This window comes from Hippopotamus amphibius, chromosome 5 (genome assembly GCF_030028045.1).
Source record: "Hippopotamus amphibius kiboko isolate mHipAmp2 chromosome 5, mHipAmp2.hap2, whole genome shotgun sequence".
NCBI lineage: Eukaryota > Metazoa > Chordata > Mammalia > Artiodactyla > Hippopotamidae > Hippopotamus > Hippopotamus amphibius.
In genome coordinates, this window is record NC_080190.1 from 67,117,388 (window position 1) to 67,129,894 (window position 12,507).

General features: G+C 37.9%; 1 protein-coding gene across 5 annotated transcripts in view; it reads right to left on the reverse strand.

Moving 5' to 3' along the window:
• Window positions 1–5,630: 5,630 nt before the first annotated feature.
• DDX50 (DExD-box helicase 50) overlaps window positions 5,631–12,507 on the reverse strand; it is a 36,950-nt gene continuing 30,073 nt past the window's right edge. For all 5 annotated transcript variants that reach the window (XM_057736771.1, XM_057736774.1, XM_057736770.1 and 2 more), the window contains 3 exons: window positions 10,381–10,515; window positions 9,211–9,255; window positions 5,631–6,112 (listed from right to left, as the gene is read on the reverse strand). In XM_057736771.1, the coding sequence (XP_057592754.1) occupies window positions 5,834–6,112; window positions 9,211–9,255; window positions 10,381–10,515 (459 nt within the window). In that variant the 3' untranslated portion in view covers window positions 5,631–5,833. The remainder of the gene's footprint in view (window positions 6,113–9,210; window positions 9,256–10,380; window positions 10,516–12,507) is intronic.

Consider the following 12,507-nt stretch of genomic DNA (forward strand, 5'->3'; position numbering starts at 1 on the left):
CTATACTCAATATTTTGTAATAACCTATAAAAGAACCTGAAAAAAATACGTATGTATAACTGAATCACTAACATTAACACAACATTGTAAATCAACTATACTTCAATAAAAAATAAAATAAAGCCACGGGGGAAAAAACCTCATAGGTATGTCAAAGTTTTTAGAAAGACAATTCAAAATGTAATCATTTTATGACAAAGAAAAATGCTGGCTGGAAGTTTTACTTCTGTATTTCCTAAGATTAGCTGTTACTGCACATTTTTTAATCTGACAGTTTAAAGGAAATTTTTCGTGTTTCACAAATTATTGATGTTTCACAGTGTCAATTTCTTAACAGATAAATTTATGTAAATATACAGTGCTTTCACTTACACTCCGTGATATCCTTGAGCCAGGAGCTTTGATTTATCTATCTTTGCATCCTTAAGATTTTGGACACTGCCTGGCACACATTAGCCTACCACTAATAGTGGGATAAGGAAGAAACCCTTTGAAATAAATTTTAGTTATATGCCCAGGCAGGAAAGCAGTTAGGATACCTGCAGTCTGGTTAATAACCACAAAATTACATGATACTGCAGTATATGATATGGCTGTACACAGTACATTTTTATTACCAACAGATGCTGAGCAACAGAGTAAGCCCCAAACGCTACTAAATGGAAAATTTTTGTCAAGCTTATAAAGTATATAAATTCCTTTGTAACATACCTGCACATAGGCACAAGGCCAAAATTCCAAGAGGAAACATGCAAAAGGCCCTTTTTGGCTCAAAGGTGGCCAAATTATTGTATTTAATCTAATCATCAGTACAAAATTCATTAACAAGTAGAAGAAATGGATCTTACACCCATCTGCTAGGAAATGGGAAGTACTTCTTGAATATTGATTCTGTCCGACCATTTTCCTCTGATGTAGATGATATAGTATGTTTTCATAAAATTGGGAGAATTTCTACTTCAAAAAGTATGTATACACACACGTACACAGAGTGAATTCAAAAGTCTACACAACAAAATATTAGTAATTATCTCTGAGAGGTGATTTATAGATGGTTTTAATTTTCTTCCATTTGCTTCTCTATTTTTTCAAATTTTCAACAATGGACATATGTTTCTATTGTAATATTTTTTAAAGGAATATATTTTTAAAAAGTGACTATTAAGCACTACTCCCAAATTATATATAACAAAAATAGTGTGAGAGAAGGCTCTCAGACATTCACACCTAAATGTGAATTTATTATTCAAATTTCTAATGCTGAAGGGAATAAAACATATTATTTACAAATTCAGAAGCTGAAGATCAGGGTAATAGATTCAAGTTCAAGTAGATATTAAGGGACCACAACACTAGGGTACAGAGTACCAAACAGAAGACTCTGAATAGCCAAAAGGTGGAGCCATGAAGGTGCCGGGCTCTATGAAGAAGGAGCCGGGCTCTATGAAGAAGGAGCAGAGTAAAGCTAAGCGGCTGAATGCAGCCCAAAGCTGAGACTTTGGTGAGGAATTTGCCCTGCCCCCTCCTTCTTTCAGAAGACACAGACAGCTATTATTTTATCTTCTTAGGATCTGCCCCCCTTTCCCAGCTCATTAGCAAGAGGACCCCTTAAGTCCATCCTCCCCCTTGCTGGCATTTACCTACATGCTTATCTTTTTCACTCTTCTCCCTGAAACCCTTCAATGGCTGTCCAAAACAAGACCTATGAAGCCTTCCAAGATATGACACTTGTCATGTTCTCACCACCGCTTTCCCCATAGTCAAGATCCCAGCAACAAAAGCTACTTACTGTTTGCCATAAGTAGACCGTGTTTTATTAGCTATTCTGTGCCTTTGCCTGGATGTACATTCCCACTTCCCTGTTTCTTTTACCTCTCTTAATTCACATTCAATCATCAGGGCCAAAAAGCTTTATCTGATCTCCCACCCCATTCTGGGGCTGGACTAGTAGGTGTCCTTGTTCAGAGCTCTCAAGTCATCACACTTAGTCATTGCCATGGACCTAGGTTTATGTGTCCATCCATTTCACTAGATTCTGAGCTCTCAATGGCAGAGACTGAGCACTCCTTATTCATTTTTATATCCCAAACATAGTGCCTGGGACCTTGTAGCTACACAGCATGTTCTGAAGTACCAAGCACCTCAGTAGGAATGGCGCCCCTATTCCATCTTTGGTATAAATACCCCACTTACACTTACTCAAATGCAGAGCCAACTGAGATACCCTCCCCTCAGCCATAGCTATCTGGAATCCCACTGCCCATAATTAAAACTTCCCCCTTTCTCAATCCAGCACTGAGAGTCCTTCCTCCCTCCTTGGCCTGACTGAAATCTGGCTCTTACTGGAAAGTACTCCCCTATACCTTTCTCATATGTATGTTGCTTATTCCCTCACATTCAATGTACACTGGTATCAGAGTCCTCTTTTTCTCAAAGTTTCCTATTACTCCTTGACTTTTCATGTAAATGCCCTTGTCCCTTTGAAAATCTGTGGTAATCTCACCTTTCCCCCCTCCTAATTCAGGTAATTTACCAACCTCCACCACTCTTTGGTATTTTGGCACCTGGTATTTGGCACTTTGGTATTTAGTCTTCCTCTCCCTCCTCAGTCCTCGTCTGTCTTCATTCTAGAAGACATGGACATCACTGTCCATGAAATCCATCCACATAACACCTGGCTTCTCAGTTCTTTGTCCAACTCAACTGAAATAGCCTTGCCCCCAACAGGCCTACTACCATACTTTGCAATTGTCTTCTCAACTGCTCCACTTTTGAAATCTCAAATTCATTCAACCCTCCCTGACCTTCATTCCCGTGCCCCTTCTGTCCTCCCTATCAACCCCATCTCCACTTCAATCCCTAATTAGTCTAGACTCCTTGGACCATTACTCCAGTCACTTTTGCTGAGTCCTTAACATCTTCACCTTGTCATCCTTTCATCTTACAGAGCAAAACACCAGTCCTCAATCAACTGTCTCCCATCTCTACTTCTACAATAGGATGCTGAGTGTTGTCACAGGAAATCACATAATCGCTCTAACTAATGCCACTGCAAATTCAGTTTCTCATCTCAACTGGACCCTCAAAGCTGCCTGTGACCCTCAGTTTGCCTGGTGAGTTCTTCATCATGTTCTATGGTCAATACCTAAGCATTTCTCCACTTTCCTCAAATCTCCTAGCCTACTGCTTCCCTCTTCACCTTCAGTGGATGACCATGCAAAAAGACCACAGGCAAAAAATAGAAGACATCAGGCAGGCACGCCCTCAAATTTTTACCTTAATGCCTGCAAACTTACCAACATGATAATCATACTTTCCGCTTGACAGAATGTTAGAGATGTGCTTCTACCATCTAAGGCTAAAATCTCCAGTGTGCTTGAGCTCATCCGTCTGGGTTTTCATAGGGATTGTGCTCCATCATATATTCATTCTTTCTCCGCCTCCCTCCTTTCTGCCTCCCTCCCGTATTAGTATTTCAGCATGCTCAAATTTCCCTCATCTCCCCACCCCAACACAAAATTCTCACTGCAATCTCCTGTCCTTTCTTCTATGCCCAGCTTTAGCTTATTCTTCCCTATCCACAGCAAGATTTCTGGGAGACACGTTCATGTTTGTTGTCCCTACTGCTTTATCTCCCATTTTCTGCTGAAGCCACAGCTAAACAGCTTCTACTCTCAATACTCTTAATATGGTTGCTCCCTGTGTCAATGTCTTTTTGCTAAATTCAAAGGCCATTTCAAACTTATCTTCTGGTTCCTCTGAAAGCCTCGTACTTTTGGGCTTTGTGCCCTCTTCTTGTCATCCCTTCTCAATGGGATCCCCTTTCCTCTGCTATGCAGTAAGTACACTGGTATGCCTCGGTTCTCTTTTCAGCCTTCTTTCCTTACTATACTTTCCCTGGATCATGTCATCTACTAACTTAATTACAATTACCATTTTTTGTTTTTTATTCCCAGATCTTTAGAAGAGATCTCTCTCCCTCTTCAGACCTATAAATCCAACTGCCTTCTGTTTATTTCCTCTTATGCATCTCATGGACTACTCAATATTGAAATACATCTAATTCTGAACTAATCATATTCCCACTCTTTCCCCATATAACTTTTCTTGCTCTCTGTTCTAGTACCTATCCCAGTGACAAAATCTAACTTTTATTCTTCTGCCTCTCTTACCTTTCAAGTCAAAGCACTAAATCCTAACAATTCCATTTCCTAAAAACCTCTGAAATCTATCCATGTTTCTCAAAGTCCACTGCCACTATTTAGCACGGTGGTTAAGAGTGCTGGTTCAGAAGCTAGACTTGGTTCAGATCCTCACTCCACTAGATATTATCCAGCTTTGTGATTCTAGACAAGCAACAACGTCTCAAATGCCTCAGTTCTCATTACTCAAAATATGTTACCTATCATTAGTGCAGACCACCATCACTTCTACCTTGGAGTATTCTGACAGCATCTTAAAAGGGCTCCTAGTCTCCAGTCTGGCCCTTCTGCACTCCAGTCTCCTCAGTGTAGCCAGTAATCTTTCTAAAACAGAAAGCTCATTATGTTACTCCTTACTGTAAACCCTTCAATGATTCCCCCGTCTTCAAGAAAACATTTCAACAATCCTTAAAAATGCACACAGGACCTTTAAAATCTGGTCCTTAAATCCTTATCTCTTATTGCTGTCCTCTATCACATGCAAGTCACACTGAACTATTTGGAGGTCCTCAGACTTACCATGCTATTCTTTGCCCCTGGGTCCCTGCATATACAGGCATCCCTCAGAAATATTGCGGGTTTGGTTCCAGACCACTGCAATAAAGCAAATACTGCAATAAAGTGAGTCACACAAGTTTTGAGGTTTCCCAGTGCATATAAAAGTTATGTTTACACTATACCAGAGTCTATTAAGTGTAATAGCATTATGTCTACAAGAACAATGATATACCTTAATTAAAAAATAATGCTGTCAGAAAAATAGGACCAATAGACTTATTCAACGCAGGACTGCCACAAACCTTCTATTTGTAAAATATACAGTATCTGCAAAGCGTAAAAAACCAAGGTATGCCTGTACTGTTCTGGCGGCAAACCCTCTCTCCCTTCTAAACTGGCTAGATCAACTTATACTTCTGCTTTACTTCTCCTTTTGGGTATTACTTCTTCTAAAAGCCTGACTCCTAAGACTGGTTAGGCGCACCCCAACTAGATCCTTAGCATTCCATACCTACTTTCATCCTAAACATTAGGTGTTAATCTCAACCATAATTTCTTCTTTAGACTGTAAGTTCCTTGAAGGTAGTGACCATGCCTTTTTCACCACTATACCCTAGGGACTAGGATAGGGATGGGCACATAATAGACATTCAACCAATATCTGTTGAATAAATTACTGAGTATGTACTGCTTGCACACCTTTTAATTAACTTTACTAAAATTTAAAGTGTTACATCTAACCAATCATGTTACCAGTCTATGTATAAGCAATTTCTTATTTTCTACCACATATCCTATGGAAGGAATGATCTGAATATAGACACACCACATTTTGTACAATGCAAGTAACCTTAAGACTGACTTAACTGCCACATTAAATTTTAAAAGATTACATTGAGAAAATTCTTAACGCACAGTGAAAAGAGACAATAAAAGGAGGTTTTTTTATTCAAAGGTATAACTAGATAGGTAGATTTGTTTACAACCATTCTTGTGAAATACTTTTTAAAAAAATACAACCAACTTCTTTGCAAATAGCAGACACAGACCTCAACTATGATGACCTAATTTTTGGTGGATAATGTACATGATTAGGCAGAAATAAGCAAGCTCACGCTGGTAGATTAACAATCTCAGTCAAAACTCCGTTTGTGGCCCCCACTTCTTGATCGATTTCTGTTCCCACTTCGTCTTCTACCATCCTGTCGACTTCCTGACCGACTCCCCTGTCGACTCTGTCTACCTGACCGGCCACCAGATCGACCACCTGACCGGCCCAACCGGCCCGACCGGCCACTTGACCAGCCACTCCTCTGTCTGGAATTAGAAGATGTGTTTCCATCATAATATTCTTCAATTTCAGGCAACTTGGCTGCCACTGAGAGTATCCAGTCTGAATCATGCCACTCTGCCTGTTGGGGTAATTACAGGATTAATATAAATGCAAAATAGAAACCATAAGCAAGCACATGAATACAGGAGACTCTTTTCATATCCATTAGCTAAAGGCCATCTATCCATTAAGCTCAAAGTATCTGGAACAAAACTGAAAACCAGAAAACAAAAACATATTCAAAGCTCATTCACTAAAGCTCCTAAGTTTATGAACAAACAAAACAGAAACAGACCCAGATACAGAGAATAAACAAGTGGTTGTCAGAGGAGAGGGAGGTGGGTGGATGAGTGAAACATGTATGGGAGATCAAGAGGTACAAATTCCCAATTACAAAATAAATGAATCACAAGGATGAAATGTACAGCATGGGGAATACAGTCAATTATATTTTAATATCTTTGAATGGTGACAGTAACTAGACTTATCCTAGCACTCATTTTGTAATATATAAAAATATCGAATCACTATATTGTGCACCTGGAACTAACACAGTTTTGTAGGTCAATTATATTTCAGTTTGTTTTTTAAATGTAGACACTAGGAGGAAATGCTTCAAAATGCTAATAGTAGTCATCTCTGGGGGTGGGGATTATGTGTGCTTGTTATTTTTTACTTCATGCTTTTATGTGTTTCTAATTGTCTATAATGAACATGTACTGCTTATAAAATTAGAAAGAAAACAATAAATGTTATTAAAAATGAAAAAATATCAATCCTCTTAAAACTTAAATCTCAAATTTAATATAACAATACAAAGCTTGGTTCCCTTCCCTAATGCTCCCCCCCCCCCACCGCAACCCCCCCCAAAAAAAAGAGTTTCTAAAAGCTAAGTTTTAGTCTCAGGAGAAATTTTCAGGCTGATTTTGGGACTCTAATATTCCTAGTCAGTTTATGCATTCTAAAAAAGAGCACTGGTTTCTCAGCATGAAACAAATAGACCACTAATAAGTAGTATTGATACATTGCTTTCAGCACATATACTGGCAGAAGTAAGGACTGAGAGCTGACATTAAAAATCTGTCAACACCAGCCAGGCACTAAAAAATGTAGCCATTGGAAATAATTTGGTATCGGGATAAACAACTCAAGATATAAAAATCGGAAGCTCATAAGAGCATCAATGTGTCATATCCTGCTACATTAACTGTTTTTCATTGCAATCATGAGTTGCCAAGGCAAGTTAATATTAAAATACCTTACAGGTAAGAGTGAGCAAACAGCCACACACACCACTGGTGGCAATATATGACCAAAGCTGTAGAAATACACACACCTTATGGCCAAGCAGACATCTTAAAAAGTTCACCTTAAAGAGATAAACATGGCAATGCATAAAGAGTTAGCTATGCCCACATATAAGGCTGACCTGCTCATAACAGAATATTAGTATTAGAAATAATCTAAATGTCAGGAAATAGGACATTAAGTTGGCCACCCAGGTGGCCAAATGTCAGGGAGCCAATAAAAATAAGTAACTGTACAGCTGACAAAGAAATGTGTTTACAATATATTCTGAATTTGTAAAAAGACGTTAAAAACCGAGTAATCCCATTTTTGTTTCAAAATATGTATATAAACATGCACAGGGATGCAACAGACAAATTCCACAGTGTAAGAATCTAGTGGACAATCTCTTTCCTCAACAGATAAAATACAAAGGAAAATTTTTTTAAAGGAAGGAGAACGTACAGAATAAAAGAGACAAACATCAAATTACACTGTATGGACCTTCTTACATTTAAAAATATTTAGGAGGCAGAGGGAAAATTTAAACAAAATTGGCTAATACTGAGGAATTATTATTTTGGAAGGTTTAATTATGATATATGATTATGTTTTTTGAAAGCGTTTTTAATATTTTAGGTATATAGAAATATTTATGGTTGAAATGACAGACTTCGTAGAATCTGTTTCAAAAGAATACAGGAGAGGGTGTGGAGAAAAGGGAACCCTCCTACACTGTTGGTGGGAATGTAAATTGGCACAGCCACTATGGAAAACAGTATGGAGGTTCCTTAAAAAACTAAAACTAGAACTACTATATGACCCAACAATCCCACTACTAGGCATATACCCAGAGAAAACCATAATCCAAAAAAATACATGTACCACAATGTTCACTGCAGCACTATTTACAATAGCTAGGACATGGAAGCAACCTAAATGCCCATCAACAGATGAATGGATAAAGAAGATGTGGCACATATATACAACAGAATATTACTCAGCCATAAAAAGGAGTGAAATTGAGTTATCTGTAGTGAGGTGAATGGACCTAGAGTCTGTCATACAGAGTGAGCCAGAAAGAGAAAAGCAAATACCGTATGCTAACACATATATGGAATGTAAAAAAAATGGTACGTATGAACCCAGTGGCAGGGCAAGAATAAAGATGCAGATGCAGAGACCAGACTTGAGGATGTGGGGGGAAGGGGGGGGGCACGTGGGATGGGATGGGACTGGGATGAAGTGAGAGAGTAGCACTGACATATATACACTACCAAATGTAAAACGGATAGCTACTGGAAAGCTGCTGCATGACACAGGGAGATCAACTTGATGATTGGTGATGACCTAGAGGGGAGGGATAGGGAGGGTGAGAGGGAGGGGATATGGGGATATATGTATAAATACAGCTGATTCACTTTGTTGTACAGCAGAAACTGACACAACAGTGTAAAGCAACTGCATTACAATAAAGATCTGGGAAAAAAAAGAAAAAAACTATGACACAAAAATGAAGAAAAAAAAAAGAAAGCTGGTAATACTTGGAGATATGAAACGTTAAAAAAAAAAAAAAGAGTACAGAAGAGAGTGGGTAAGTGGATGGAAGTAGACATGAAACACAATTGGCCATGAGTTGATAACTGCTGAAGCTGTGTGATGGGTACATGAGGATTCAGTATGCAATTTCATTTTCTCACATGTTTGAAATTATTCATAATTTTAAAATGTTTTAAGCTATGATACAGACTGGATACCTATTATTTATTATTATTTTATTAAGGGGTTCATTGATTTAGGCATGATAATGATATTATGACTATTTTCTTGTAATCCCTATCTTTTAGAGAAATATGCTCAACTATTTAACAGATAAAATTTTTTAAATACCTGTAACCTTTCTGCCTCGGTTGTGGGAACATCAAAGCAAACGCCCTAAAAGTAAAATGAAAACATTTTTATTTAGGTACATTTGAGATGCCTTTTTAAAATACCTGCTTATAATCTTATATTGGCTAAAAAAAAGAAAAGATTAAGCGTGTCCCATGATTGCCTATAAGATTAAACCAGCTAATATATAATGCATGACACAGAATGGCTGCTAACTGTACTTCCTAAAAGTAAACCAATATCTAAGAGGAACTTACCACTACTGAGAATTTAGAGTACTCTCTAGAAAAGTTTTTGTAGACACTATAATGTTCCATGTCCCTTGTAAAATTACCTGTCTAATAAATTCCTTTAAAAATTTACTGTCAGAAACTTTCTCTCCTGAAGAGCTGAAATGTTTATCAGATAATGAGAATGAGGTAACCTAAGGTGTTTCCTCTTCGGTCTTGGTTGCGAAGACCGAAGTTGAAAGTTAATTTAATAGTCAAGTATAGCCAAATAGTTTGCCTTACGGATCTTGGTATATTTTCCCTCCCCTCCACATTTTTTCTGAATGTACATATTTGTCTCATACTTGCCACAGATCTTTTTTGAAGGTAAGTAATACTAAATTTGAGAAAGAGAACTATTTCCAATAAACAAGTTAATAAATTATAGACTAGAATGAATCTATGTTGTCAAGTGAGATGAATAAATATAACATCTTTTCTCAAAACCATTAGAAGAAATCAGTCACTAAGATTACTGATGGTTTTAACTTTGCTATTTCATAACTGTATGAAAATACATAATTCACTTTATTATCCTCATTAACAATCAATAGCAGGCCACTTAAAAACCAATATTGTGTATTCCCTAAAAAATAGAGCTGTTTAGCTGTTTCAATTATAAGCTACTTAATCTTAGAAAATAAACACACACAACCACATGTAATATGTATACAAAGACAGAAACTTAGATAACTCGGGTATTAGTCAAATTAAGCAGAATGACTTACAGCTTTCTAGAGGAATGGGTTACTTAAATAACTCCCCAAATTTACAAGCAGAAACATACTAATGTATGGAGAAAACAGTATTATTCATCCCATTAGGCTTCAAAAAGAAAAAAGAATGAACAAAATCTGTTAGTCTTTATAAACGTGTATGACAGTTGTCTAGAAAAGCCTACCATATTTCCTTTTAGGAGGCACATTCTGGTAATTTGGGACACAGCATTACTACTCAGCTTTCTGTTAAGTTCTTTCCAAGCACAGCTGACATCCTGTATTTCTTCTGGGCTTTCCAGAGTCATGGTCACAAAGCCCTTAAAGAATAAAAGTCACATTACATTTGGGAAAAAAACAGCAGCAGCAGGACAATGACATTCTAACTTGACAGACCTTTTTGACTTAACCATGCACTTCTTATGAGCCAATAGTATAACATGACTGTTAAAAAAATAACTTCTTTGAAACTATATTAATAGAAGACTAATGTTCATAGATCATTTAAAGTACCATTCTTCTATACATTGCTGTAAAGACTACATTTAATTCTAACCATCATGCTTTAAGAGGATATTAAACTAGAGCATCAGAGGAAAGATAAGGCAGTGAAGAATTAAGGAAATGCTGAAGGAATGAAAGTTAGCTTTGAGTGGAAAAACAAGAGGACATAAACCTCTTTAAACTTTTGAAGGACTATTACATGAGCAAAAATTACTTGTTCTGTAAAACTTCACCAGACAACAAAAGGATCAACATGAAGAAGATTTAGGGAGGCATTCACTAACAAATATTTGAGCACCCCCTATGTATGTGTCAGAGACTGTACTAGGTGCTAGAGATTCAGCACTAAGTAGTCCTTTGTCTCATGGAGGTTACATCCTAGTGTGTGGGGGGGGCGGGGGGGGCAGTGGATAATGGTGGGGGAGGAGACAGTAAACAAATAAGGAAATCTATATAATGTCAGATAGTAATAAGAATCAGGAGAAAAAATAAAGCAGGGGAAAAAAATGAAAATAGAGAGTAAAGGGAGGGTAAGCTATTTGAGACAGTGCGATGAGGAAAGACTTCCCTGATGCGGTGGGATCTGAGCAGAAACCTGAATGAAGCAAAGGAGGGAGCCAAGATTAAAAGAAAGAACATTCAAAATAGTACAAATAAGTGCAAAGGCCTTGTGTAGGATTAAGTTTATGTTTGAGTATCACCAAGAAAGTTAGGGTAGCTGAAACAAGCAAGGGGAGAGTGATAGGAGATGAGGCCAAAAGGTAGCAAGGGAAGACCCTATGGGACATTCATGGCAAAGACTTTGGATTTTGGTTTAACCCATAAAAGAAATATCAAACCACTAATATCCTCTTGCCTAAGATATTTAATCAGAGGTTAGATAACCCATCTGCCAAAAAGGGATTCTTTTATTAAAGGTTGGGGTTAAATGGCCTCAGATACTTCTTAGATTTAAAAATCTATCTTGGGACTTTTTTTTTTAATCCCTGGTGGCGCAGTGGTTAAGAATCTGCCTGCCAACGCAGGGGACATGGGTTCAATCCCTTGTCAGGGAAGATCCCACATACTGCAGAGCAACTAAGCCCGTGTGCCACAACTGAGCCTGCGCTCTAGAGCCCAAGAGCCTCAGCTACTAAAACCTGCAGGCCTAGAGCCCGTGCTCTGCAGCAAGAGAAGCCACCTCAATGAGAAGTCCTTGCACCGCAGTGAAGAGTAGCCCCCACTCACCACAACTAGAGAAAGCCCTCATGCAGCAATGAAGACCCAACACAGCCAATAAATAAATAAATAAATAATAAATACATAAATAAATTTTTTAAAAGTCTACCTTAATATTTTCTTAAGAAGTATGGTTTAAATGTTTTCTTGAGAAGTATCTGGTGTATTATTAGGTATAGGGCATTTGCTCATTGCTGAAGTATCACCCCACAGATTATTTACTAATTACAGAGGGTAAAATGTATCTTTATAATGGGAATGTATGGCTCTGGGTATGGTTTGTTTTGACATCTGATACTGACCTGGCAGGGAGACAGGTCAGATGGTTTTACACACACACACACACACACACACAGATACCCTCCACATATACAAGCAATCCTTACTTTGCATGGTATTGTGTTAGTTGCACAGAGTCTATTTCTCAATTTGCATGGCTCCACGGCAAACAAAATGAGGAACAGGTTCTGATACGCAAGTTTCGGTTAACAAAGTACTGTGCAAAGTGAAGATGTCCTATATTTCTCCCCAGGTAGAGAGGTATCTATGGTTCAATTTTAATCTTTCTCAGGCTTCCCTGGTGGCACAAG